This window comes from Fundulus heteroclitus, chromosome 18 (genome assembly GCF_011125445.2).
Source record: "Fundulus heteroclitus isolate FHET01 chromosome 18, MU-UCD_Fhet_4.1, whole genome shotgun sequence".
In the NCBI taxonomy this organism is placed as follows: Eukaryota; Metazoa; Chordata; class Actinopteri; order Cyprinodontiformes; family Fundulidae; genus Fundulus; species Fundulus heteroclitus.
The window spans coordinates 7,196,780-7,222,808 of record NC_046378.1 but is presented as its reverse complement, the minus strand read 5'-3'; the positions used below and the strand labels follow the sequence as shown (position 1 = coordinate 7,222,808).

At 41.1% G+C, this 26,029-nt stretch overlaps 1 protein-coding gene across 1 annotated transcript in view; it reads left to right on the top strand.

Annotated features, from left to right (window-relative positions):
- The window catches only part of LOC105933220 (limbic system associated membrane protein), a gene marked incomplete in the record, with an annotated part of 539,059 nt that overhangs the window by 497,123 nt on the left and 15,907 nt on the right, over positions 1 to 26,029 (top strand). The window contains 2 exon segments of the mRNA XM_021321539.2: positions 20,190 to 20,321; positions 21,525 to 21,645. Of these exon segments, the coding sequence (XP_021177214.2) occupies positions 20,190 to 20,321; positions 21,525 to 21,645 (253 nt within the window).

Genomic DNA, 26,029 nt, shown 5'->3' with positions numbered 1-26,029 from the left:
TGTTAACAGCAATTCAAATGGGAACTATCCTTTAAAAATCTCACTGAGATCCCTTGAAGTTTGCCGTTCTAATTCTGGACAATGTCAACAAGTTCAGGCCTGTGAATATGCTTGCAAGGCACCGTAATTTAGATTATGGGGAACAAACTGCTGCTTTCCAATGTTACATTTTTGATAAATGAACAACTATAAAGAGGAAACCTTCACATCACAGGTTTGTGCCTTTTACCTGCCTATCATTGGGTGATTATCACTAACGATGCCCTTGGTCTTTAGACCTATGCGGTTGCGGATAACAGTATCAGCTGCTGAATGCTGAGCTGTGAACGCCTAATGATGTGAAATGAATGAATTTGGACTACAGCTCCCATCCATCTGCTATATGAACCCGTTTCATGTTGAAGTCTCAACCTTCTTCACACAGCGTTTGGAAGGGTAGTCCTTTAAAGGTTTGACGCTGAGCGCCCTTGTCGTCCCTCCCACGCCATCCTCAGTGTTGTCGTCGGCGTTCCAACACCAAGCTCAGGAGTCTCCTCGGGACCGTCGCCTTAACAGGAAAGCTTTCCTCCTCTTCCTCTGTCCAGTCATCCATTCTCTCCACTGTCTTTGTGTCTGCCTCTTCCTCCTCTCTCAAACAGTTTATCATCTTGCCATCTCTGCCGCCATTAAAGTATGACGGCCTCTGTCCCTCAGCTCACACTCAGACAGCTTTAGAGTGACCAGCGTGCTTGTGCACATAGATCTCTATCTCTCAGGAGGGAGGATAGCAGCCAGGAGTACATAAATGGAAGGCCTGGGCAGTGTAGAAGAAGGGGGTGAGCAGATTAAACAGGAGACAGCACACATACGCATTTATCGTTAAATACCAAGCTGTTAGAGACGGAGCGTAGCGGGTCAGGCCAGCTGATTGTCAGAGTGAAGTCTGAGGTGATGACAAGTCCTTGTCTCTGTGGCCCAGGTCAAAGCACCCCCCCCCCACCCCCGATTCACATCTCGAGCTGTTACGAAGTTTATGTTCTTGCAATCAGTTAAGCACCAGCATTTCGGGAGGCTAATCAGTCTCTCTGCAGGTGTCAGGTCTGCTGTTTTTCCACTGCTCGGTTGTTTATTCACAATCAGTCACTGGTCTAAAATCAGTATGCTGTTACACCTTCCAGCAAACGAGATGAGCACAGCTTGCCTTCTGTTTACATTGCCTCATTAGGGGCAATCAACTGCGGTCCAGCCAAAAAATCGGAGCCAATGTCTTTTTTTGCAACAATTCTGCACTTTTTCCATTTCCTGGTCATAAGCACTTTGGCCAAAAAAGTCACAGATGCCCTGAGGGAGGCGAGTGGCCCTAAGGAGAAGGGAGCTCATGGCTTAAGGGTTTGTGCCAGCTAATGGATAAGAGGCAGCAGAGAAGAACAGAGATGCATGGGACACCTTTATCTTGTAACTAGGAAGCTACATCTTATTTGCCCCGGTACTGCTGCAGCTGCTGTTCTGATCAGGGTCGCGGGGGGGATTGGTCCCAGTCTCTGATGGCCACTGGGCGAGAGGCGGGGTACACCCTGGACAGGTTGCCAGTTTGTCCAAACTTAAACACCAAAAGGAATTAGACTAAATAAGTGAAGAAATGACTTGGGAAATAAATTGTTCTGGATTGATGAGCATTGAAACAGCGTGAATCATATTCTATGGCCTCCACAGACAGCAGCACTCAAACTAATGATCACCAGTGGGAGAACTTAGAGATACCTCTCTCCTCCACAAATAAGGGTTAGCTGTAAATTGTGACGGGAAGATGAGCATTTGCCCACTAACTTTTCTGACACTTGGCCAGGAAAGAATTCGCAGGAGGAATCGGATCTGTCTGGAGGCTCCTGATGGGACGTCATCACGCTGTGGGTGTATTCATTTAACTTGGATAAGGGATAACTTAACTTAGGGAGACCTTCTCCATGTGTCTCTTGCTGCTGTGTACACCAATGGGGCATAACTTATGATCATTAAGAAGTCAAGCGCAGAACTCTAATGACCTCCAAATGACGGCACCTGTTAGTGGGTGGGCTATGCTAGGCAGCAAGTGAAGATCCGTTGTGGAAAGTTAAGCTTAAAGGCAAGAAGAATGTACAACCCTTAGGATTTGAGCTAGTTTGATAAGAGCTAAATTGTGTTTGCTAGACAACTAGATGAAAAAAAACCCTCTTCAGCTTATCTGAGCTATTCTCAGTCTGCGGCGATAAGTTTCTATCGAAAGTGATCGAAGGAAGGAACAGTGGTGAAGTTAATAAATTCTTGATACATCTGACAGTATATTTGAGTCATATTTTGGTTAGATGCCCCAATTGAATTACTTTACTGAGGAATTAATTAAGAGCTTAAAAATGAATATATCTTTATATACCCAGTTTTATTGAAATTGCATATACAGATTTATAACAGTCCATATAATTGTCTGTTTAGTTTTGAGATTTGCAGCATGGTTAACTTATCATCTATAAATTGTTATAAGCAGAGAAACCAATACAATCCAAAGTAAGGGGCAAATGGGAGGACAAGAAGGGATGGAGAAGTAAAGGAAGATGGAAGGAGAAACATGAAGACAGAATACAGTATCAACCATGTCTTTAAATGGGAAATATAAGTTCATTTCCTACTAGTTACATAATGCCATTGGTGCGGCCCTTTTGAGATTATCCTGCCCAGGCTAGGCTGTCAGATCAAAAATCAGTACAAAGTATCTCTTCCTGCTGAATAGGAAGTCTTCATCCGGTTTATGGATACTAAAAGCATTTGCCCCCCCAAAGTAACGTCTGCTGTCTGTGTGTTTGCTGTACAGTTGACCATAAACATGTCTTCGGATCTGTTTTACAGCAGGTTGTAATGTCAAAGCATGGAAACAGGGGTGCCATCTTATAAATCTTACTTTCTTATTAGAGCTATGCTTGCTTCCATTAACCGCAGACATTTTCAGCCACTTGCAAAACGTTTAAGAAGCTCTGACAGCTGTGGTTTAAAAAATCCCTTTATGTGGAGTGAAAGCTGAAATCTAGGTTATGTTGCTCATCTCGGCATTTGTTTACCTCTGTCCGCATGCTGTCTATGTTCCGTACTCACATTTGCTGCGCTTTAATCCTTCAAACTTTGCAATAAAGTCAGACACATTTAAATATCTTGCCGGGGCTGTAATTTTCACATTGGAAAAGCTATCATGTTGCCCATGGCCATCATTTACAAGCTATTTTCTAAATCCGTTTTAAGCACTTCCATGATTTGAGTTTTTTTTATTCTATAGCTTTATTCTGCCAAAATCCTTATGCAAATAATTTGAAAATGGCAGCTGTGCTGTGATTCAGATTTAGTTTGCACAAAGAACAGACAAAAGAGGTTTAGACAAAAGAAAGCCTTTTTTTCTCTCCAACACACACTTACCTTGGGTGATGTGCTCTAAATATGACAAAGTGTGATTCTTGTTCTTGGAGAATAAAACTAAAGTGAAAATCATGATGAATGAAACAGTGTGTTAGTATGGAGGCAATAGATAGTTCATAAATAGTTCACCCTGAAAAAGAGAACTAAAGACAATGCACTGTGCTCATACCTGACTTACACCAGTCTCTTTCCTTGAGACGGTCTCGAGGGGGGGGGGGGGGGGTAACTGAGGTTTGCTGACAGCAAGAGTGTGTTTGGATTACAGGCACTGGCCTAAAGCTCCACATACTGAAATGATTTGTTCGAAAGCAGAGTTAAAACCGAATTGTTTCAGGAATGTACGATAGAGTCACAATACTTCTCTATGAAAAAACAGATAAAAGTGAATTTTGCTTATTGTTGTTCTAATCATTTGAATCCTTGCAGAGTCAATGTCTAGACAACTCTCCTTGCTAGATTTAACATAACTAACGAGTCACCAACATGTCACCAGAAATAAAATAAACATAATAAAATAAACATGAACAAAAAAAAAATAACCATATGCATGAGAACAGTTAAATACCAGAAGTTTGTCATTTGGATGGCTGTTTTCTTTGATTGGTTGATTAATTTGTCAGCTGGTTGGCTAATTGGTTGGATGGTTGGTTCGTTATTTTGTGGTTAGCTATTTAACCAATCAGGCCTGGTATTTGGGCGCTAGTTATTCGATCGGTTGATTTCTTGGTTAGTTGGTTGATTCCACCAGCTGGATGGTTGACTGTCTCAGTTGGCTGGCATTTTATCCTTGTAAATTAGCTGTGTTTTTTCAACATCTTCCTTCCATGGCAAGAGAGGCAAATGGCTAAGTAGGGTTAGCGGTTGTTAGAGTAAACTTTTCTGCCCAGGTAAACAGATTTTTGAAAAGATGCTTCCATGTCACATTGCATAGTAGAACGTTGTTTAATGTAAAGAGTTTATCGATAACTCCTGAATTTAGTGGTGTAAATGCTTCTTTTTGTAAAGGGTCTGAACTTTTCCAAAATTGTACCCTTCCTAAAATAATTAGTCTTTTTTTGTTTGTTTGTTTTTTTGCCTAAATTTTTTTGTGGGGCGACGGTGGTGCAGAGGTTAGGGAGTTTGTCCTGCAAGTGCCGGGTTGCCAGTTTGATCCCCCGCTCTGACTGTCTCTGTTGTTGTGTCCTTGTGCAAGACACTTCACCCACATTGCCTGCTGGCGGTGGTCAGAGGGCCCGGTGGCACCGGTGCATGGGAGCCTCACCTCTGTCAGTCTGCCCCAGGGCAGCTGTAGCTACTAACATAGCTCACCACCGTCAGGGTGGCAAAAGGAAATAAGCCATTTACCATTTAAATCATCTTCTCGGGATGCTGGCTACCTCTTGTGAAATTGTCTAGGTCCTGAGTTGAAGAGATCATGCAACTCCACCCGTGCTGTAAAATGGCTTGTGTCAAGAGTGTGTCTTTGGCCATAATACTTTTTGTGTGTTTTCTGAAAAACCTGAAAAATGACTTAGGAATTATTTCAGGAAGGTGACAAAATCTGCCTTGACAAACCGTAACACAAAAAAAGAGTTAAAAGGGGCTGTAAAGACAAGGACTCAATATAATTGCTTGTATGTGATTATGGCTGAAGCAGAAAACCTCTTATCTGCAGTTTCTGATTGGTGGACTTCACTTGAGATGATAAGTGCAAGTAAGGTTTCCCTCTTTAGACGTTGATATGGACTACTGGTCTCTGTCAGGTGTCATTGCGGGACAAGGGAGAGGTTCTGTCCCATGAGTATAGTGCAACAGAACATCTTATAGATGTAGAGAGAAAAAAAAATCACAGCAATAAGTTCCCACATGTGAGCTCATGCAGGTGTTACTGTTTGTAAGTGACAAAGAAGAGAGGGCAGGGAAGATCAAGGCCTTAATAGAAGAGTAAGAAGTGATCCTCTGTGGCTCACAATGCTCGCTTTGCTTAACCCAAAGCTTCCTTTCCCATGGTAAACATGAGCTCCTTAAATCTATCAAGACTGTAATAAGAAGACCTCCAACAATAATAGGCTGGTTTAGTTTATCGGCTGAGCTGGAGCGAAAGCAGACAACCCAACTTCCCTTAATGGGAATTCTGTCACTAAACCCTATTGTCCTTTGTCAATTAATCTCCTTTTCAAGTCTCACGCGCTTCTGTTGCACATACAGGACTGTAGAGTAGGGTGACCAGACGTCCCCGATTTCCGGGGACTGTCCCCGTTTTGGACCACCTGTCCCCGGCTAAAGCTGTCCCCGGAAATGTCCCCGATTTTACCGAGGGGGAATAAGTGTTGCGGTAACTGCGTGCGCTGCGCGCACCACTAGATGGCGGTAATGATCCTTTTGGATGTCAGATGCCATTAAAACGAAGAGGAAGAAGAAGAAGAACGCACCACTTTTAAAACAGAAGAAGAAGAAGTGGAAATTCGTTGTTACAAGGGGAGCTGCCCTGTGTCATGGTAAGTATTTGAATCGGGCTGATCCTGTGATAAATGTTTGGTTTTTGTCCAAGTTAAAAATTATCAATAAAAAGTAAGACAAGACCACGAGTTGCTGCTCACATGAGTAAAAGACACTTGGATAAAATGTAACAGAATAATTGAAAACTCCTTGTAAGGCGCTAAACTGGTACGCTGGTTCTCCAGGGATCAACAAGGGTTCCTCTAAAGATGTTTTAGAACTGATTGGAAATCTTTAGTTTATATTTCAGATAGTTGGAAGTAGAGTTATTACAAGATATTTTGCTGATTTATGAGCATAGACTTCCAGGCTTAGGTTTAGCTTTTCTACTGCTCACTTTGGATATATGAAAGCTCCTCATGAAAAAATAGGAGTCAGTACCAGGAGAACTGCATGAGAAAAGATCTACATGATCTGAGAATGATGGAGGAAGAGATAACCACCTGTTTAATGTCCATTTATTATGTCGTTTTTGCTTGTAGCTCCTAATATTGTGGTAATTAGATTTGTAGTATTTAATTAGATGATATAATAATAAAAATAATAACTGGAAGTTTGCATGTTGTACATTCTAATGTTTTTGGAACTGATTTTAATTATATAATGTCTGTTTTAGAATAATGTAAGATTGATACAAGAGGAGAGAGGAAGAGGATAGGAAGTCAGAAAGGAGATTAAATGGGTGGAGGAAAATAGGAACACTGATGGAAAGAACACTTGATGAGAAGAGATAAAATTTTACTTAGAGTATTATTAAAGTTCAAGTGATAAAGCGTTGACATGATTTAAGTGATAAAGTAACGTATTGAGTAATGTAGTGTGTGAAGTATACTATGTAAAACAGAGTGACTCAGGTTTGAGTTGAGAAGCCTAATTGTCTGAGGATATAACCTCTTTCTGAGTCTCTGCACTGAACATGAGTTTCACTGCACTTTCCTAGCTGTGGCAGAATGAAGAGGCAGATTAGTTGTATTTTTTCTTGTGTCTTAAAAATGTCTGTTCTGCCCATAATAAATCCTCTTCTCCTCTTATTTTATCCAGACCTCTGGATACCGGGGCTGATGGCTCTTCAGACACAGAACGCCTTGAAGAAACCGGAGATGATCTCATGTTAGCTGACTCACTGACCAGAGTTAACTTACTTTTTAGGAGCAAACAATATACTGGCACATCAACCACTACCATACACATAATGTAGTTATACACACTTTATGTAACTTTATACATGCTCATGCTGCACACTGATCCAAGGGGTCTCCAAGTCTGTGCCTTTGTTTCACCTCACATCACCACAACCCATTTTCTTGTCCCAAACAGGCTCCATGCACAGCTCCACTTCTTCCTGAAGCTCAGCAGCTCCTGATTAATCCAGGTGTGTCTGACTTCAGTAACCAGCCAGACACACCTGGATTAATCAGCTTGTCCAGTAAAGAAAGAAAGGAAACAAAGGAGCTGCTGAGGTTCAGGAAGTAGTGGAGCTGTGCTTATAGCCCATTATGGAAATAAATTAATCTGCTTATTTGAGATGCACAGGCCCCTGCTGTGGCCAGGTGACAGTAAGAAACATGTATCACCCTTTACCTGTGGGCTTGACCACTACTTCTTTTTGATGTTAATGCAGAAAACCTATTGCTCATAGGTATGTAGACATGAGCAGAATAAGTATTTGTTGCACTTTTTTTAAAAGGTTGAGGAACTCTGTCTTCACAGAGAGCCACAGTCTAAATGTTTGTATTTACTGTTTTTTCTTTTCCTCATATCACTCTCCCCTTAGGAGGTGGCAGAGCTCTTTGGGCTACACAAAATTGAAAAACCCTGCTAACCACCTTAGACCCCTCCACTCCCACCCCCATCACTTTGCCCCAACCCAAAGACACAGTTCTAGTTTTCTATTAACACTATTTATTAATTTTATTAATCTTAGGATATACTAAAAGTGTGGAGAGGCAAATTCCTGGCTTTTACACTTGATTTTTGTTGTTTAAATATTAATAAATATGTAAAAATAAATGAAACCATTACTGTCCCCGTTTCCTAATTTCGTCTTGATGAGATGTATTGTTTTTTATGTACGAGCAAGAAATGTCCCCAGATTTGATTTCAGAAATCTGGTCACCTTACTGTAGAGAGAGGCAGTGTTGGGCTGTCTCACATAAAACAAAGCTCTGAGGAAAGAGAGTGTTAGAATTAGATTGAAAGAAAGCTGTGTTCAGAAAGGTAGATGATGGTGTTGCTTCTCTGGGCGCATCAGCTGTGTGGCTACAGGAGCAACACTCGTGTTGTTTCTGCACTCCCAGCCTCTGTGGTAGCAAACGGCCTGTGAATGGAAGCGGAAGTTCTTCGTTGGAAATGTTCAGCATCGTTGTCAGCCATATAGCCATGTGATGAAGCGCCACAAGAGAAGTTGTCAAAAGGTCATACACACCGGCTCGAACAGACAGCGATATTGAGGGTCTCATTGACCAATGATGGGCATGTTCATGTAAACAGGCACCAGCGCACTCTCCATCACAGGGCTGCAGACAAATAAAGATAAATGTCCCAGGGTCTTTGACTCTGAAGTTTCCCAAATCAGCTGCTTAGCATAAATTAGCATGTGGAAAACGAACGTAATGTTTTGCGCTGTTGTGAAGAGATGCAATGAATAAAGCATGAGGAAATGCAAAAGAGGACAATTCACCGCTCCGTCCCTGCCTCTCCACCCCTGTTTGGTCCACTCTGCAGGAAAATGTTTGGACATACACAATGTGGTTCTTCTTCCCGCTCAAGACCACCTCTCTCTCTCTCTCTCTCTAAAGTGTTTGACATCTCTTGGAAAAGTTATTTGTTCCTGCCAACTTAAAATTCCCAGTGCAATGCAAATGTGTATCCACAGGCATTTGTAAAAATGTGTGTCTGTCCTCGGCTCTTTGCAGATCCTCTCCTCAGGCTGCTACTGCATTTTCAAAAGGCTGCAAGTCTTTAAAAAAATACAATGGATGGAAAAAGCCGCTCTTGAACACGACGTCTCAGGACTTAACTGCCAGTTTGGAGACCTGTTCAGAACTTTTTCACGTTTGTTTGCTTGTTTTTTCCTAAACCAAGCACATACGTGCTTTCATGAGGACATGCACATTTTGTAGTGTGAGCAAAAAAAGTCACAAACGTACAGCCCTTACATTATTTTCAAGACGTATTCCACAAGCTTTCAGATGCAAATGGACAGGCAGACAGGCTGACTAATGTGCATCGTCCATGCCATCATTTTCCTTCAGGGGAAGTGTAGTGCTGCTTACCGCACAGCCTGCTAATTCAAAGATGTTTCCTGTAACCCTCACACGGTTTCCAGTTACAGTGTGCTGTTTTCATTTTCATGTATGGCTGACTTTTCAGCACTTCCACCCGAAGGGACTCTCACATCAGGTGGTATTACCTTTCAACAACACCTTAAACAAGGCTTTCCACCTCAGACCAAAGGGTAATTTAGTTCTAGAGTCCAGCAGATAATGTGATAATTTCACCCTTACAGAGGGTCTCGTTCCAATGGTAGATATGCAGTTTTTGTGAAAAAAAAAGAAACAAAAATAATACTACCAGCACACCTTTCAGTCAAACTATTAACCAGCACTGACGCTGCGGGAACATGGTTGCAGCCATGGTGGTAGGAAACAAGTCTAATTTTCCTTTAACTTATTTAATCCAAAAGGCAATAATAGAGTGCATAATGTACAAATCAGTATTTTTATTTGATGTATTGATAACAAATGTATCATTAAACAACATTAATAAGAACCCAAACCCCAGTAAAACTACCTCAGTTTGAAATTTTTACCAATTATTTTACACTTAACCAGTCAATAAACTACGCATAAGAAATATAATCAAATAAACAAAAACAATGTGAAAATGTATACTTACTGTCAGGATTGTGTGGAGCTGGAACCCGAATTTAGCCGCACACACAAGCTTTGCTTTAAGAGTTTTATTGAAAGAAGATGAGTTGTGGAGAAGGTGACCAGAGAAGCTGTACCGGACCAGAGCAGGCAGGAGATCCAGCAGCAGAGAGATTACTTGGAGCGCGCTGGAGCGCTGAAGTTGTAGGTAAGCCGGCAGCACAGCAGTGTGGTACTTGAAGCACTGCGGGGGCTGCAGTAGCAGCAAAGAGTTCTTTGGACGCCGGGGCTGCAGTAGATCCAGTGGCGTAGCAGAGAGGGTTCTTGGAGGAGCAGGGGGGGTAGACATGGGAAACTCAGGCAGAGAGACGGGGGGAACTCTGTCTGACAGACGTGGGAAAATCTCTGACAGAACTGACGATGCTAGGGAGAAGAATGATGACAATCCAGCGGGGAAGAGAAGACCGACGGAGGCTTTTATAGAGAGGCTGGCAGGTGGAAAGAGTCCGGGCTGATTGAAGGCTGAACAGGTGTGGATGATTAGTGGAGTGGAGACAGAGCTGGGCGGAAAAAGGAAGGTGCTAGAAATATCCAGGGGAAACTGCCAGGCCAAAACTGAACCATGACACTTACAATAAATTAGAATATACATTTCCAAGAGGCATCTTTGTAGCTTTCTTTTTTTTAACTACCTTTAAGCCAGTATCAAATATACTTTTCATTAAACCCCCATCTTTACATCATTCATTGGTCTGATGCAATATTCTAATCTTAAAAGCTGTGTTTTTATTATCCGAAAGTGTGCATGTGTGTGTGTGTGTCCTTATTAACAGAAATAAAGGCTGTAAACAGCTGGATGATGTGAATTGAGTTATTGAAATAAATAAACTTTTTAATAATATTCAAATATATTGAATATGACTGTACATAATATCAGGACTTGTATTTCTGTTAAATAATTACAGCGTTAGAAAAATTTGAAAAATGTATTTGCACTGCAAACTAATGCAGCACGTCATGAACTGCAGCTACTTAGAGCAGCAGCCTAAGGTTTACTGAGCCGATTATGTCATAAAAACAGCTCTCTATAACTACAGTAAAAGTCCCTGAACTGTGTTTATGACACAAAACTTCACAGATGATCGTTGCCACAGCGGCCCAGCATTTTAAATTCCGACAGACGGAAAAAGGAGCTGAACATGTGTTGGTGTTGCTATGCCAGCATAGTTTCAATCCAAACAATTTGTATCTTGTTAAGTTACTGTATAACCTTTTGGTTAAGACTGAATGATGAGGTGTTTAAAAACTAATTTAAAAATCCCATTTCTACTAAAAAGGGGTCACAGTAAAGAGAAACACAGAGAGAGGTTCAACCTTTCTGAGAACTAAATATGCCACTCGGTGATTCCAGTTGCTTTACTCATGTTTATTAATGCCGTAGAATAAAGTGCACAAAGACAAGTAACAACAGCTTGTACATTAATGAAGAAAATAGCATTATTTAGCAAGGAGGCTAATACAGATAAACAAAACATAACCGCTCAACCAACAGCAGAGTTATCTAATATTTTTGAGTGGCATTCCTCATAATGCATGTTATTAAAGATGAGTTTCTTCGAATATACAAGCATACAGCTCTGGTGATGATATGAAGCAAGTGACAAAATACGATGAGAAATACCTTTGTTGTCCCACAGTGAAGAAATTCAGGGGTGAAAATGACAAAGACACATACATGGTTACAGACAATCTACAGTAATGAAAAAAGAAGAAAAAAGGAACATGCTAGTCTAATGTAAGGTTAGTTTTTTTTAAAAAAGCCAAGAATAAAAAGTAAATACCAGAGTAAATAATGCACAATAAGACTTTCAAGTTTAACAGTGGAAACAAACTCCAGCCTGTCACAGAACTTATTATATTATAATATGCAATGTGCATGGTAGTGCAGCAGCATACCGAAGTAGCTAAGGCTTGTGTAAGTCTACCTTAGTAGCTGAGAGACTGTGTAAATGATTCATGATCAGATAAGAACCTGTGCAACCATGATGTAAACATTTAATGACTCTGCTGTGATCAGCGGAGATTATAAAGTCTAACAGTAGCATGGAGGAACGACCTGCGGCAGCGCTTCTTTGAGAATCTGGGATGCAGCAGTCTGTCACTAAAAGAGCTCTCCAGCTCTGCGACAGCTCCATGCATAGAGTGGGAGACATTGTCCCTCAGTGAGGGCATTTGTCTTACAGTCCTTTTGTCTCCCAGGACAGAGCTGGCCCTCCTAATGAGTTTATCCAGCCGCTTCCTCTCAGCTACAGATAAGCTGCTGCTCCAACAGACCACACCATTAAAGATGGCTGATGCTGCCACAGAGTCAAAAAAGACTGTACGGATTAGTCGCTACAGGTGCGTAGTAGTCTTTGTCCGTGCATTGAGCTTACGTGGCTAACAGGAACACCTTTTGGTTTTATCATCTTAAAAGAAATTTCAGAACAGCAACAATGACAGACAGAAACCTGTAAAATATGGAAATCCCAACACAGCTGCAGGATTTGAAAGAGTACGGTGAGTTTGTCTGAATCCAAACAGTTGCTTCTCTGATACGTCACATCTATGAAAATCTTGCTCAGCGGTACTGATTGGCTCGTCCATTTTATGCTGTTTCGAAATCCCTCCCAATGGCAGCGATTCTAGATGGAGGTGAGGAGACGTGTGGAGCTCTGCGGAACTACATCCATCTGACGAGAGTCAGGTTATCATCATCATCCAAATATTAGGTCTATTTTTTATTAATCAATCAATATTATTGACCTTGATAAATTTAATATGGACTCCATTTATTTAATGATAGTGTAGACAATTTATAATTAAGTGCATTAGATTGGTTAGATGGGGTTGCTTGGGAAAGCTCCATTCTGTCCCGTTTTCTCTGCTTTCTTATTGGTCATAAGTACGTGAGAAGGTTAAACTTTGGTTTATTTGAACAAGAAGGTGCACTGCTGTTTAGAGGATGTTCAAACCGGGACCTTCAACTGCAGATTTATTTCAGAAAGATAAATCTGTGAAAGCGTATCTGTGAATGACTGAGCTGGAAAGAAAGGAAATTAAATTTCTGTGAAAAAGGTTCAGGAAATATGATGTTTTTTTGTTTGTTTGTTTGTTTTTTTAATGTACACCATTCCTAGGGGAAATATTCATACAATTTTCTTTGGAAAATTCCACAAATAATAAAGCACATAACTATAAATACAGTAAGTTTGGAAATTAAGTTTGTGAAACATGCAACATGAATAGCAACAGATTTTCCATTATGTTGAAAAGAAAAGTAAGTACAGCCTTGCCCCTCGAAGCACCTTTTAGTAACCGTTTTCTATATTTTTTGTCCTTCGTAGACAGAACTAAGATTTTAATGACTCCGCCACATTCAGAAAAAATTCAAGATATTTAAGCCGCTCGTACATGTTCTGCCCAATTTTAAAACCCCACACAGCATGGATGGGATGTTGAATGAAATTCCTCTCTATGCTATCACAAGGCCATCTCAAACTCATAGTTCTCATTCTGAATCTGTGGGTTTGCCCTGGGCTTTATTCAAGCTGAAAAGGTTCTGTTTTACTTTCTCCAATGGATATTCCTATTCTGACCAGATCTTAGGCCTGCACCAATTACTCCTGCTGTGACTGAATTATCTTGGAACAGTCAAACTGTCTGGTTTATGCTTTTTTCCACCAGTTTTGCTTCCATGTTTCCTTTTGCCAGCGGACACAACAAGTCCAGAAATACATCTGGGCCTTATGGAATTTCTGTAGCCTCTTTAATAAAGAAATACATTTTAATACCAGGATTATTGATTTTATTATTTGGTGTTTGTGAGACTTGAACACAAACAAATGAAGTGTGTCTGGACCCTCTGAAATATGTCTGTTCTATGGAAACGACGTATAAACACGCCTGGCCTAGTTTCTGGAAAAGATTTTGTGATCTTGTAATCTTCCCCCTCTAAATTGTTTTTAGTTACCAGAAATATTATGATGATAAATACAGATAGTTGAAGGTTTAAGATTCTGTACAATTTAAAAACTTAATAATTAGCTTCTTCTGTTGCAGTAAGACCACATTTCATAAACATTTTTAAATTACCATTCAAACTGTAGCAAACAAAAACTGTTTTGTAGCTTACAAATTTGTCTGAGCCATTTATAAATCTGCAAAATGGCAAAACAGGATCAAGGCTTACAATTGTATGTTGTTTGTAGAATTTATGCTTGCAAATTTTATTTCTTGGATAGGGTGCGAAAAGCCGAGACAGACCACTGAAGAAGCAAGGTGAGCAGGTACACCAGAGCCTTGTAGCTCTTGTCGGCAGTTCACCTGGAAAGCAACTGTCAACGATGTTTAAATTATTTCGTTTGATTTACTCTAATGGTTTTCATGGGGCTGCGCTCTAAAAGAGAGAAAGTGAAGGAAAGCTTAAAATATCAAACCCAATCAATTCAATTAAATGTTATTAATATAGCACCGATTTACAACACATGTCCTCTTAAGGCACTTTACAAAGTCAAATTCAGTCAAATTATACAGATTGGTCAAACATTTCCTATCTAAGGAAACCCAGCAGATTGCATCAAGTCTTGACAAGCAGCATTCACTCCTGAAAGAGCGTAGAGCCACAGGGAGAGTCATCTACATTGTACATGGCTTTGCAGCAATCCCTCATACTGAGCAAGCATGAAGTGACAGTGGAGAGGAAAAATCCCCATTAACATGGAGGAAAAACCTCCAACAGAACCAGGCTCAGTATGATCGGTCATCTGCCTCGACCGACTGGGGTTACGGAAGACAGAGCAGAGACACAACAAGAGAGACAAAAAAGCACAGAAGCACACATTGATCCAGGAATCTGTTCTACATTAGATGGTAATAGCAGATGATCCGTCTTCTCTGGATGATGTCACAGTTAACAGAACATCAGACCAGATGTGCCTACTATGAATAGAAAAAAAAGTACAAAAGATTGAAATAACAACAAACAATGCAAACTGGAGAACAGTAGGAGAACTCAGTAGAGTGAGAAAATTAGACCCTGATGTCCTCCAGTAGCCTAAACCTATAGCAGCATAACTATAGAGATAGCTCAGGGTAACATGAGCCACTCTAACTATAAGCTTTGTAAAAAAGGAAAGTTTTAAGCCTTTTCTTAAAAGTAGACAGGGTGTCTGCCTCAAGGACCAAAACTGGGAGTTGGTTCCACAGGAGAGGAGCCTGATAGATAGATTTATTTCTCATATATAATGTTGATTATAAGGGGCTTTATACTTTATTTGGATCTGGAGCATGTAACAAAAGTAATTTCCCTCTAGGATTACTTAAGTATTTCTGATTCTGATTCTGATTCTGATACATGAGAAGGAGAATTTTAAATTATATTCTTGATTTATCAGGAAGCCAATGAAGGAAAGCAAAATAGGAGAAAAATTATATCTCTTGTTAATTGTAGTCAGAACTCTTGCTGTAGCATTTTGGATCAGCTGAAGACTTTGAACTGCATTTTGTGGACTTCCTGATAGTAAAGAATGACAATAGTCCAGCCTTGAAATAACAAATGCACAGACTAGTTTTTCAGCATCACTCCTGACAGAATATTTCTAATCTTGGCAATATTCCGGCCACAGTTTGATGGCTATTTATGTAGACTTGGTATGGTTTGTGAAATGTGGGCACACGCATCCACATTGTAACAGAAAAGATATTTTCACGTCGAGCTGAACGTATAACAATTTAATTTAGCACGATGCTTTTAAATTACCACCATCACCACCAAAGAATCTATAAGTAGCAGAATGTATAACCACTTCCCACTCTGAATGAGCGAACAGCTGTGAACATGTCACTAATTACGGTATGTTGATGTCAACCAGGCATAATGTTCACCCTAGTTGTAAATGAGCAAGTTAGCACTCACATCCGAGCCATACAAAGCCTTACGAAACGATGCATATTCTTTATACTTTCTTACTCTCTCTTTTCACATTTTAACTATAAGCTTTCATCTGTTTTGTTATTTTATGTGATCAAATTCACAATGTCATGGTCCCCCCTTTTTTTTTTGTTGAAACAACTTATTCTTTGTAAGCTTTTGGCACAGATTCTCTGTTGGATCACAGTCTGTAATAAAAAAAAATACATTTATTGAATATCCTTTTGTTTAAAATACCTGGTTCTGGCTGGATGTCCTGCTGGGGGTAAACCTCTGGCCCGGGTTCATGTCTTCTGCAGCCTCTAGCAGATTTTCAACCCGAATTATTATTACTATTCCATCCATCAGCCTTCCGGCTTTGACCAGCCTACATATCGTTGCCGATAAAGAGCATCCCCGTGGCATGATGGTACCACCCCCGGTTTGCTGATGGGGACAGTGTGTTTGGGGTGGTGTGCAGCATTACTTTTTCTTCACACAGTGTTTTGCTTGTAGGCCAGAAAGCTAAGTTTCCATTTCATCTGTCCAGCACGTATTTTTCTGTGTTTTCTGTGTCGACTTAAATGGCTTGTTGCAGACCACAACCTAATGCCCGAAGGCTTTCTTTGAAATGCTTTCTTCTTGCCGCTCAACTTTTTAAAGACCAAATGTGTAGAATTGCCAGCTGAACCTGTTGACAGATTCTCCCACCAGGACTTTGTGTCTTTGCAGCTCCTCCAGAGTGGCCGAGGGACTTTTCGCTGCTTATGTGAATTATATAATTGCTCAGGGTCCATTTAAGTGGCTGGCCGTCACTTTGTAGGTTTTCAGTTGCTCCGTTGTTCTTTTGCGTTTTCAGGTGATAGTTTGAAAAATGCTTTAAGAAATGATTTCTTAAACCCAAATCCTCCTTTAGACTACGAGACACCTCTAACCTGTTTACTATGTTCTTTGGTAATCATGATGCTGTTCGTTCGCTTTTGTTCAGATTAACAGAGGCTGAAGGCATGAGGATGTGAGAATTTTCAGATTTTCATTTTGTTTTTAAATGAAATTGAAAACTGTGTTTACTTTTCCTTCTTCTCAGTCATGCACTACTTGGTTTGCCACACATAAATAAATAAATAAATGCATAAATAAATAAATAAATGGAAGTGCGTGGTTGTAATGTGACAAAATTATGAGAAAAGCTCGAGGGGTGTGAATATTTTTGCGAGTGACAATATGACTCAGAGACGAATCCTCACTATTTTACAGCTGGAGTGAAGGTTACGCTTGGGTAACATCAGCGTGGACATATCGTCAGTGGTGTGGCTTTCCTTTTTTGGAAGAACATATGGGCTAAAACAAATCTTTTGGCTCCCCTCTGCCTTCGCTAATGTGCTCTTCCCCTTTCTGACACCCACTCACTTTCTCCCAACCTGATTAGCATAGAAATGCAGCGATATAACGTGACATATGGGGCACTAGCTGGATTCATGGGGGCTTGTTAATGTGCGTACTTTGAACCTTTCTCCACACTCAATGGTCCACGCAAACCTGCAAGGAAATTCGTCTTCACATCAGTTCATGCGCTGAGGGCTCTGCGCACACCACAGGCCTCCACGCGCGGCATGGACGCCTCGGTGTGTGTGTGCGTGCGCCAGTGCTGCACACGCGCTCAGATCGGCTCCCTTAAAGACAAGATTGAGCAATCTGTCTTCATTACGCTTCATTAGAAAGACACCTTGAGGCATTGATTATGTGTGTCAGGCAGTTGTATTCCCTGGTGGGAAACGAAAACAAAGCTGAAATTTAGTAATTGATTGTTTCCTTAAACAATACGTCTTTTCCCCACCTATGATTCATGATCTATAATTTGCTCTTCACACACACACACACACACACAGTTCCTGGGAGTAAATGTACGGCTTCGTTTTCCGACTTTCTCGTCATTCCTGGTTGAAATTCTCTCTGCCCTATTGCCGTGCTTTGATCCTCGGTGATCTCCTGGCCCTGTCCTGTTCGTCATCCAGCACCAAGCTAAAGCGCTGAAGAAGAGATTGGACTTGAATAGAATTTCCATGGCAACAGATTTTCAATTTTGCCTCCCTGATCATGTTAGTCTGGCAGTTCATCCAGAGAGAGCGGTGACTGATGTGGTGCAAACTTTGATCCTGAGCCTGCTGATCTTTTAATCAGCATGCAATGATAGCACATCAGCTGACCTCCATTTTATCACTAAGCTTAGATTCTTACTGTCTCAGTCCCTAAGGCTGCACCTTATTCTCCAGATATTACCTGAAGGCATGTAGAAAAGTCAGGCTGACATTTTGGGCTTGTCGTTAGCGGGGGATGGTGGAGGGGGGGGGGGGGTTATGAGTTTGATGAGCTAAAACTGCCAAATATTATTAAGAGTCCCCTTTTTTAAATCAGGATCCTTTTGTTTTGCAGGTAATTCAGGACACTTACATGAAACTTGCAACTTCCCCACAGCTCATACATTTTCGATACTTCCTGACTCAAATAATTCCTCTGCGTAATTTAATTTCCTTTTTTTCCCCATTCCCTTTGATTCAGAGAAGTATCGGCCGTTGTTATAACCGTTTTACATTACACGGCTCCTCGGAGACCCTCCCTTATGCTCTATGCAGATAATTGTATCTTTTGAGAAACACCATGATATCGACACTGCTGGTAAATGGAGAACTAACAGCTGATTACCTACTAAGGCCTTGCCCTTGTTAAAAAATGTGATTTTCTTACAGGAAAAAATGAATCCAGATTGGATATTTATAGATCATCAAGAGTATTTATAAGATTTCAGTCAAATATTGAAGTTTCATGCATGCGTCACGCAGATTAACCTTACCCCAAATGATGATATGATGAGGTCTTCACATTACCGGCTATTTTGCAGCGCAGATTGCACTGCAACTCATGAATGTGGGTCTCATTTAAGCCTTCTGACCCACCTGCATATCTCTAATACATCACAGCAAATGATACCAAATGTCAAGGAAGCAGAACCGCTGTGCTTTAAGTAGGTAATTAGCTGGATTGCTCATGAAACAATTCCTCTGGCGTCTTACTGACTGTAGCTCTGGTTTTCTTTTACCCTCTGTGCCCGTTGTCTTACATTTGCAGGCAAGGGCCAGAGAGTTCAGACTCTTTGTTTTGTTGTATTACAAAGAACGTAATAAAAATCAGCTACAACGTTGTAGAGGACATTCAGTATAGATTTTCAGCACCAGTTGAATTAAGCTGGTTGCAGCTATTTAGGAATGAGAACATGAATGTGTTTAGTTGAGGGGGTCTGTGAGTGACAACTTTAGTAATCTGTGAGAAGCTCCATCCCACCAGTGCCACAGCGTGTGTGTGTGTGTGTTTGTACTTGGAGCTGATTAAGAACATTTTTTGCCCATTTTACTAGTAAAAATCTTCCAATATGAACACCTCAAAAGTTTTTGCTAACTTTTACCCTGTTTACACTACCCCTTTTTAACCGTGCCGAGACCAGTCCGAGCTCGGTAACTGAGATAACTGTCGAGTGTAAATGGATCACAAACTGAACTGAACTGAGCCAGACACAACCACGCTAAATGCAGACCAGTTCCAGAAGTGGGTTCTGCTTGGTTTTTCAGTTGCCCGGCTCTCTAACAACGAAGAGCGCATGAGCAGACCAAGTCATCTCCTTACAGCCAGCTGACATTTCAGACATTCATAATAATACTAGCTTCCCTACCGTGCCACACGGTTTCCAGTGATGACTCTGCTTATGAACCTCAGCGTCTGTCGTTGTTTCCTGCGTCTGTAAATCCTTATTAGACGTTTGTTTGTCTTATCCACTTCCCAAAAGCCGACTCTGTCAAGTAAATTCACCAAAAGTTGCCGTCAACGAAATATAACCAAACATAACTTCCTGAATGTTACGGGCGCCGCCATTTTGATTTGCTTGATTTCCTCCTTCAATCCCAGAGAGCAGTAGTACCACAGATCGTCACTAGGAGGCGAGGAAACCAAGAAACCGAGATAGCGTGATGTGTGAATGGTCGTCAGAATCAAGCTCGGCTTGGTTAACTGATCCAAGCTCGGACCGAGCTCGGCATGGATCGGTTTAACAAGGGTAGTGTAAATGGGGCTATGGAAACACTGAAGTGAGATGAACACGTTGCTTTTACTGTGGATCTGAAGGATTTGAATTGCATTTTCCAGGCAGCTGCATGGTTTCTGCAGTTGGATCTTCAGACATGGTATTAGCTATCCTGTTGACATTCTTTACCGTGACATTTCCTCTTGCTCTGTATTTTAGTCAAAAGCATTTTTTCCATTAGTCCTAACTCCCGTACATGGAAGAGCTAAGCATTTTCTAAGGTGGTACCGCCTGTTTACATAATTTTTCTTTTGTTGTGATTATTCTCGAGTCTTTTTCTTAGTTTTCCGTTTGCCTTGATCTGTCACTCAGTGACTCCTGTGCTGTTGTCTTTCTGCAGCTGAGCCACTAGATGGAGAGGAGTACCTAGACATTATCGGCATCATGAGAAACCAAGCGGGTCGTTACGAATGCAAAGCCAGCAACGACGTCGCCACACCTGATGTCAAATATGTCAACGTGGTTGTCAACTGTAAGTACCAACATGTTCCTGTGCATGCTTTATGCGCTTTCCAAATACCTATGAATATTCTTTCCACATTTACTGTCAGACAGTGTAGAGCATGATCCAGTGAGGAGATGACAGCTCATAATATTTAGAAGGATGTAAAGAAACGCTACTCAAGGACTGGAGAGTTTTGGAGCGCTCCTCTGTCTTCCCAAAGTGAATCCAGGTGGATAAAATGAGGAGATCTCTTGCTCTGATTGCTGCTATTACTTCCATGGCAGGTCTCACCCACCACATCATCATTTAAATAGACACTTAGAATTTCAAAAAGGCATAATTACATCCTTTCAGGGGTCCAGATTATACAGATTCTGGCTCTTTGGGGTTTGATAGACAGCTCATGAGACATCACTAAACTAATTACTCCTCAAGGTATTCCAAAATTCTCTTTGATCTGAGCAAATCATGCGTGGCTGTTTGCCCAAACCGTACTTACGCCAGAGTCTGAGAGCCTCGCAGGAGAACATTTCAATGTAGATTCTTTTAGAATTTAATTTTAAATGGAAGATGGGCATAAATCCATTTGGGATCCTTCTCTGGCCATTGTTTGTAGAGGTGTGTGTGTGAGTGTGTGTGTGTGTGTGTGTGTGTGTGTGTGTGTGTTTGTGTGTGTGTGTGTGTGTGTGTGTGTGTGTGTGTGTGTGTGTGTGTGTGTGTGTGTGTGTGTGTGTGTGTGTGTGTGTGTGTGTGTGTGTGTTCGATGAATGCTAATATATCTGTTGAAAGTTTGTGAGTGGTTCGTTGCTCTGTCAAAACCTTTCCAATCGACTTTGCTTTAGCTGATTTGTGATGCTGATGAGTCCAAACTTTATTTCAGCTTTAAAAAAAACGGTCTACTTGAAGAATCTCATAAAGTGTACCTGATCTTTTATTCGCCTTTTATGATGGAAATGAAGTAAAAGGCATTCTCTCTATTACGCTATATGAGAAGTCAGTGTCTGATTCCTTCATATAGTTCATAATAAAATCCTTTGACGTTATTGAATATTGAGTAGAAAATACTATTTGGAGTAAAAGGATACTTTAAAAACAGATCCTTTTGAATGAAGGACTGAAGGTAAAATGTATATGTGCTATATTTCTTTTCAAATAAAAGGAAATACTCCAGTCCTGGGCTAACCTATGCATAAAAGTTGAATTTCCTCCGTGATCTCTTTATATTTGCAGACCCTCCATCAATAAGGAAAACCCAGAGCGCTGAGCCTCCGGTGGGCCGCCTGGGAACCCTGCAGTGCGAGGCTGCGGCTGTGCCCACACCAGAGTTTGAATGGTACAGAGACGACAAAAGGTAAAACTTTCCTCCCATCTTTTTTTTTTTTTTTCACTTTCATTCTCTTCAGCAGGGTCTCAAACAGCCACTCATGCAGAGCTGCATCCGCCCAATTATGCCTCAGCAAATGAATCACTGGGAAGTGGTCGATTATGGAATTTGAAACGACTGAAGATGAAACAATCCTGTTAAATGCTGCGCATTCGGTGCTTGTGGGATTTCTTTGCTTTTTAATCCAAGTTCAAGTTAGTGGACTGAAATATTAGGGTTAATAAGTCGGCGGTTGAGTTTCAAGGTGACAAGAAGTCATACAATACAATCCATCCATCTTAGATATTGCAAACAAACGTATGAAAATAATAATTGTGACCATTAATGTGACCTGGACAGAGGATAGGAACACACCAAAGAAAATTTCCAACCATCCTCTGTGGAGACCTCATGTCTGTCGTGCTGGAGCAGCATGCTGAGACGCAGGACGTGAACACGCGCTCAACCGCTGCTTTGCAGAACGCTCTTACGGCGCGGGCAGGAAGTGACGTGTGTTTCAGCATCCTTAGTAATTTCATATTCTGCTGGAGCTCTTTCTCAATTCAGGCGAGGTCAACAGAAATCTCTACTCAGACGATTTCTGATGGTAGCCGTCTGCTTCGTCTCCCGCTGTTGCTGATGCTTAGGGATGCAGGTTGTGACCTCTAAAGGTCGATTCTTTTTTTTTTTAAACTTCACTATTTAAAAGTGTGGACAATTCTGGGATCAATAAAGTTTACACCCATTCTTCCATCCACAGCTGAAGTCCAGTAATCCCTTTTGTCTTGGCTCAGTTGAGCCCTACGCGCCCAAAGAGTTTTAAGTGAATGTTTGTCTATAGACTCAATTTGCATCACAGAAATTGTATCTTGAAACTTTGTGATTTGTTAATGATGAGTACTAAGTGCTGCTTGGGTCAGATATGAGATGAGTTTAAGCATAAAAAACTCAGAAATAGCCCAAACTGGCTTTGCCAAAGGTAGAGAAAAAAAACTATTTGCCTGTTGGCTCATTAGAAGGAAAAATATGAGGTATAAATATTTTAATTAACATACAGTGAACTGTTAAAATGGTGTGTTACTTGATTTATAGTTCACACATGGATGATCAGACAGCCTACTTACTTTTACAACACATATCTTATCAAACACTCCCTATGTTGTAATGTTCCTTTACAACGCTTGCTTTTAATGATTGGCAACCTATGGTAGCTTTTGTTGCATTTTGTCCTGGGTTGGTTTAATGTTAGCTTCCAAATATAGCTGAACTTACGGAAAAGCTAAATCCCTTTACTGTCAGCTCTACTCATCATTTTGTGTCTCTTTGTCCACCGGTTGTAATTGGATCCTTTTCTTCCATTGCTCAAATCTTATGTGACAATGGAACCACAGTGGTCCTATTGTAATTTAGGATGAAATCATCATTGTGGTTCAACGATGATGAATCACCCACTTTAGCACTCGCTTGGCCGTTAGTCTCTTAATTGAATGGTATTACTTGGGACGGAGTGGATTTTTTTTGACATCCTTTATGGAAGAGACAAAGGACAGATCGTCTGTCTTGTTGTAACCGATTGTTTCTGCTACTAAAAAACCTCTTCTCTATTAAATCCGTGAAAACACGAATCAAGCTGCTCGCGTATCGGGCCACACTCCAAATCCTGTTACATACCAGCCAGCTGTCTGATGGAGACCCATCAATTCAAGTGTCAGCCATGTGTCTGAAAAATACCGGAACGCAATCGAAATGTAATGCCGTTCAAAGGTAATGAATGTCATTTGAGTTCTTTCCATTCAGCACTTGACTCTCAACGACCTGAGACATTTTTTGCTCGCTCACAGCAAGCTCGCCTCCTGTATCCGTGTGCTGGGAGAGCTTTGGCCTATGTGGGTAGTAATGAAAAAAAGAAATCAATGACGTGTAATTTCTCTCATACCCCCTGCTGCGGCAGGAAAAGTTTACCGAAGATAGTGAGGAAATATTAGAGCAGTTTCACAAGTGTTATCAGAGATTTGGTCTCCAAAGTAATAGGCCTATCACGCCGGTGCTTGAAAGGGAAGATTTATGGTTGCTGAAATATTTCTGCATTATCTGTTGTTTGCAACCTTCATCTATCACAGCGGTTTTGTCCCCCGGAGGGTTCTGGCTCTGTGCCTCTTCATGGCAACCCAGCTCCCTCTCTGCCAGTGGAAAGTGTTATTCCTCTTTCTCCTTGGATGATGATCCTAATGCGCCATAAAAATGCAATTTAGCCATGGTTGGCTTCTTAATTTCATACCTCTTCTAGAAGAACCAAAGTTAATGCACTGTACCACAGTGCGTCTTCTTTACCTGATTCTAAAGGGGACGTCTCGCTCATGAGCCTGAGTGGTTCATTGGTTTAACTTCCTGAACACGAAGGTCACCAGTAATATTGCCATTCTAAACGCCGTTTAATGATGCTGTCAAAATTTTCCTGCAGTCAAAAGTGATAGATTTAACACTTGATGGTTTTCCTATAGCGGTAGACCACTGTGTGCAATTTGTTGCTAACTACTATCCAGTTCTATGGTCTTGAACTGCTTTGCAGTGTTATTTTCATCACCCTCTTATTCTTTATTCTATTCATACTGACTCATAAAATGGTTAAAACAAGCATAAAGCTATATAAATGTGTGTATGACAACAGGAAATGGGATTGGACCGGGATAAAGTTAAAAGTACATCCAACCCCACGTAAAAAACAACCGCTTTAGTACACGTAGTGGCATGTAGAGACAGCATTAAAAGGATGTTGAACTTGAGCAGCCAAAGATGCCTCTACTGATGCGCATACAGCTGTTATGTTGTGAAGGAGCTCTTTAAGAAAAGTTGCAAGTTCTGATCTCTGTTTGCCGTTCTGTCTCAACAATCACTTGAATCAAACCAAAGCTGGTAAAGGTCCCCTACAGAACACTATTGAAGACAACACTTTGTAAGTAAGTAGCTAAACGTCATATATTGTACAGATTTGTTGCACATAGTGAAATATTTCACCTGTAGGTTATTTGTGCTTTTGACAGAGCAGCAGCCAGTAAAAGCGTTGCTTTCATGCACCTCTGCTTAAAGAACGATGCAGCACTGCAGGCCCTCTGGGAAATGTCATTTATTGTTTTGGCATTAATATCCTGCAGATAGGGGATCAGTTGGCTTTAACATGGTAGAGTTGTGACTGTCCTGCTATCCTCCACCTGCCTGTCATGTTGGACAAAGCCGTGCCTGGATGAGCTGAGAAATTAACCTTACCCTGGCCCAACTTCACACAGTCTCCAGATGTGCCCAGCTCCATCCATCCATCCATCCATCCATCCATTATCTATATCCACTTATCCATGCATGGGAGGGATGGTGCCTCTCTCCAGCAGTCTTTGGGCGAAGGGCAGGGTACACCCTGGACAGGTTTGCAGTCCATCACTGGGTGGAATAGTAACTACCTTTGCTTTCTAACAGTGCTCATTGATATAAAGATGTGTGTTCATGGCAACATGGTGTCTATGTCTGTGGTACAGTACACCCACAATGGTCCTGTGATTAGAAAAATCTTCGTTGTACATTTTGTGCAACAACCATGCCCAATAAAAAACACGTTCCACCTAACAAGCCATCCTCCAAACGTTCTTGTCACTCAAAGAAGACGCGTACTGTGCGTCTTCTTCGAAGTTGGCAAATACTCTTCACATGCGCAGTGACCTACAGAACTGTGGGAGTCTGTGTATATTTTTTTCTATACCCATGTAGGCTGTGTAGAAAAGTGAGACGCAGTGAAGCGCAGAGCCTAAAGGGCTGTGGCTGTACTTATAGAATTTGGGGATACTACATAAAAGTGCTATTTGCTGTAGGCTTAAGACTAATGCTAGTGGGTTAAAGGCAAAGCAGGAGTCCATGCCTCACTGGGTCCGCTTGAAGCACAAACATGAAACATCTGCTCGGAGAACAACTTCACACTCAGCCTTGAATGTAATTACGCACTTAGAGACGCTCTGCACAAATACAGGGGACATAATGTGTGGTCAGGGTGGAGGTTGTTAACAAACCTGCCGCTGTGAAAGGTGACGACAAAAGTTATGAAATGTAACAATCTACAAGAGCAGGAGCAGAACAGAGGAACACTCAGCAGCTGGATCACGCGTAAAGACGCAGCGTAACAACCATGCTGCTGCACTTTAAGCACACGGCCAACCGTATTTTCCCTCTTTTTAACTCTTAAATGTAATGTATTCAATAAAGGAAAAGAAAATAGTAGAAGTTTTCCATTCATTAAAAAAAATTATTATTGTGTCCTGGGCATCTTGTTTGTTAATCCGACAATGGCCTTTAGTTGACTTTGCGTTCAGAAACAGAAATAATGACCTTG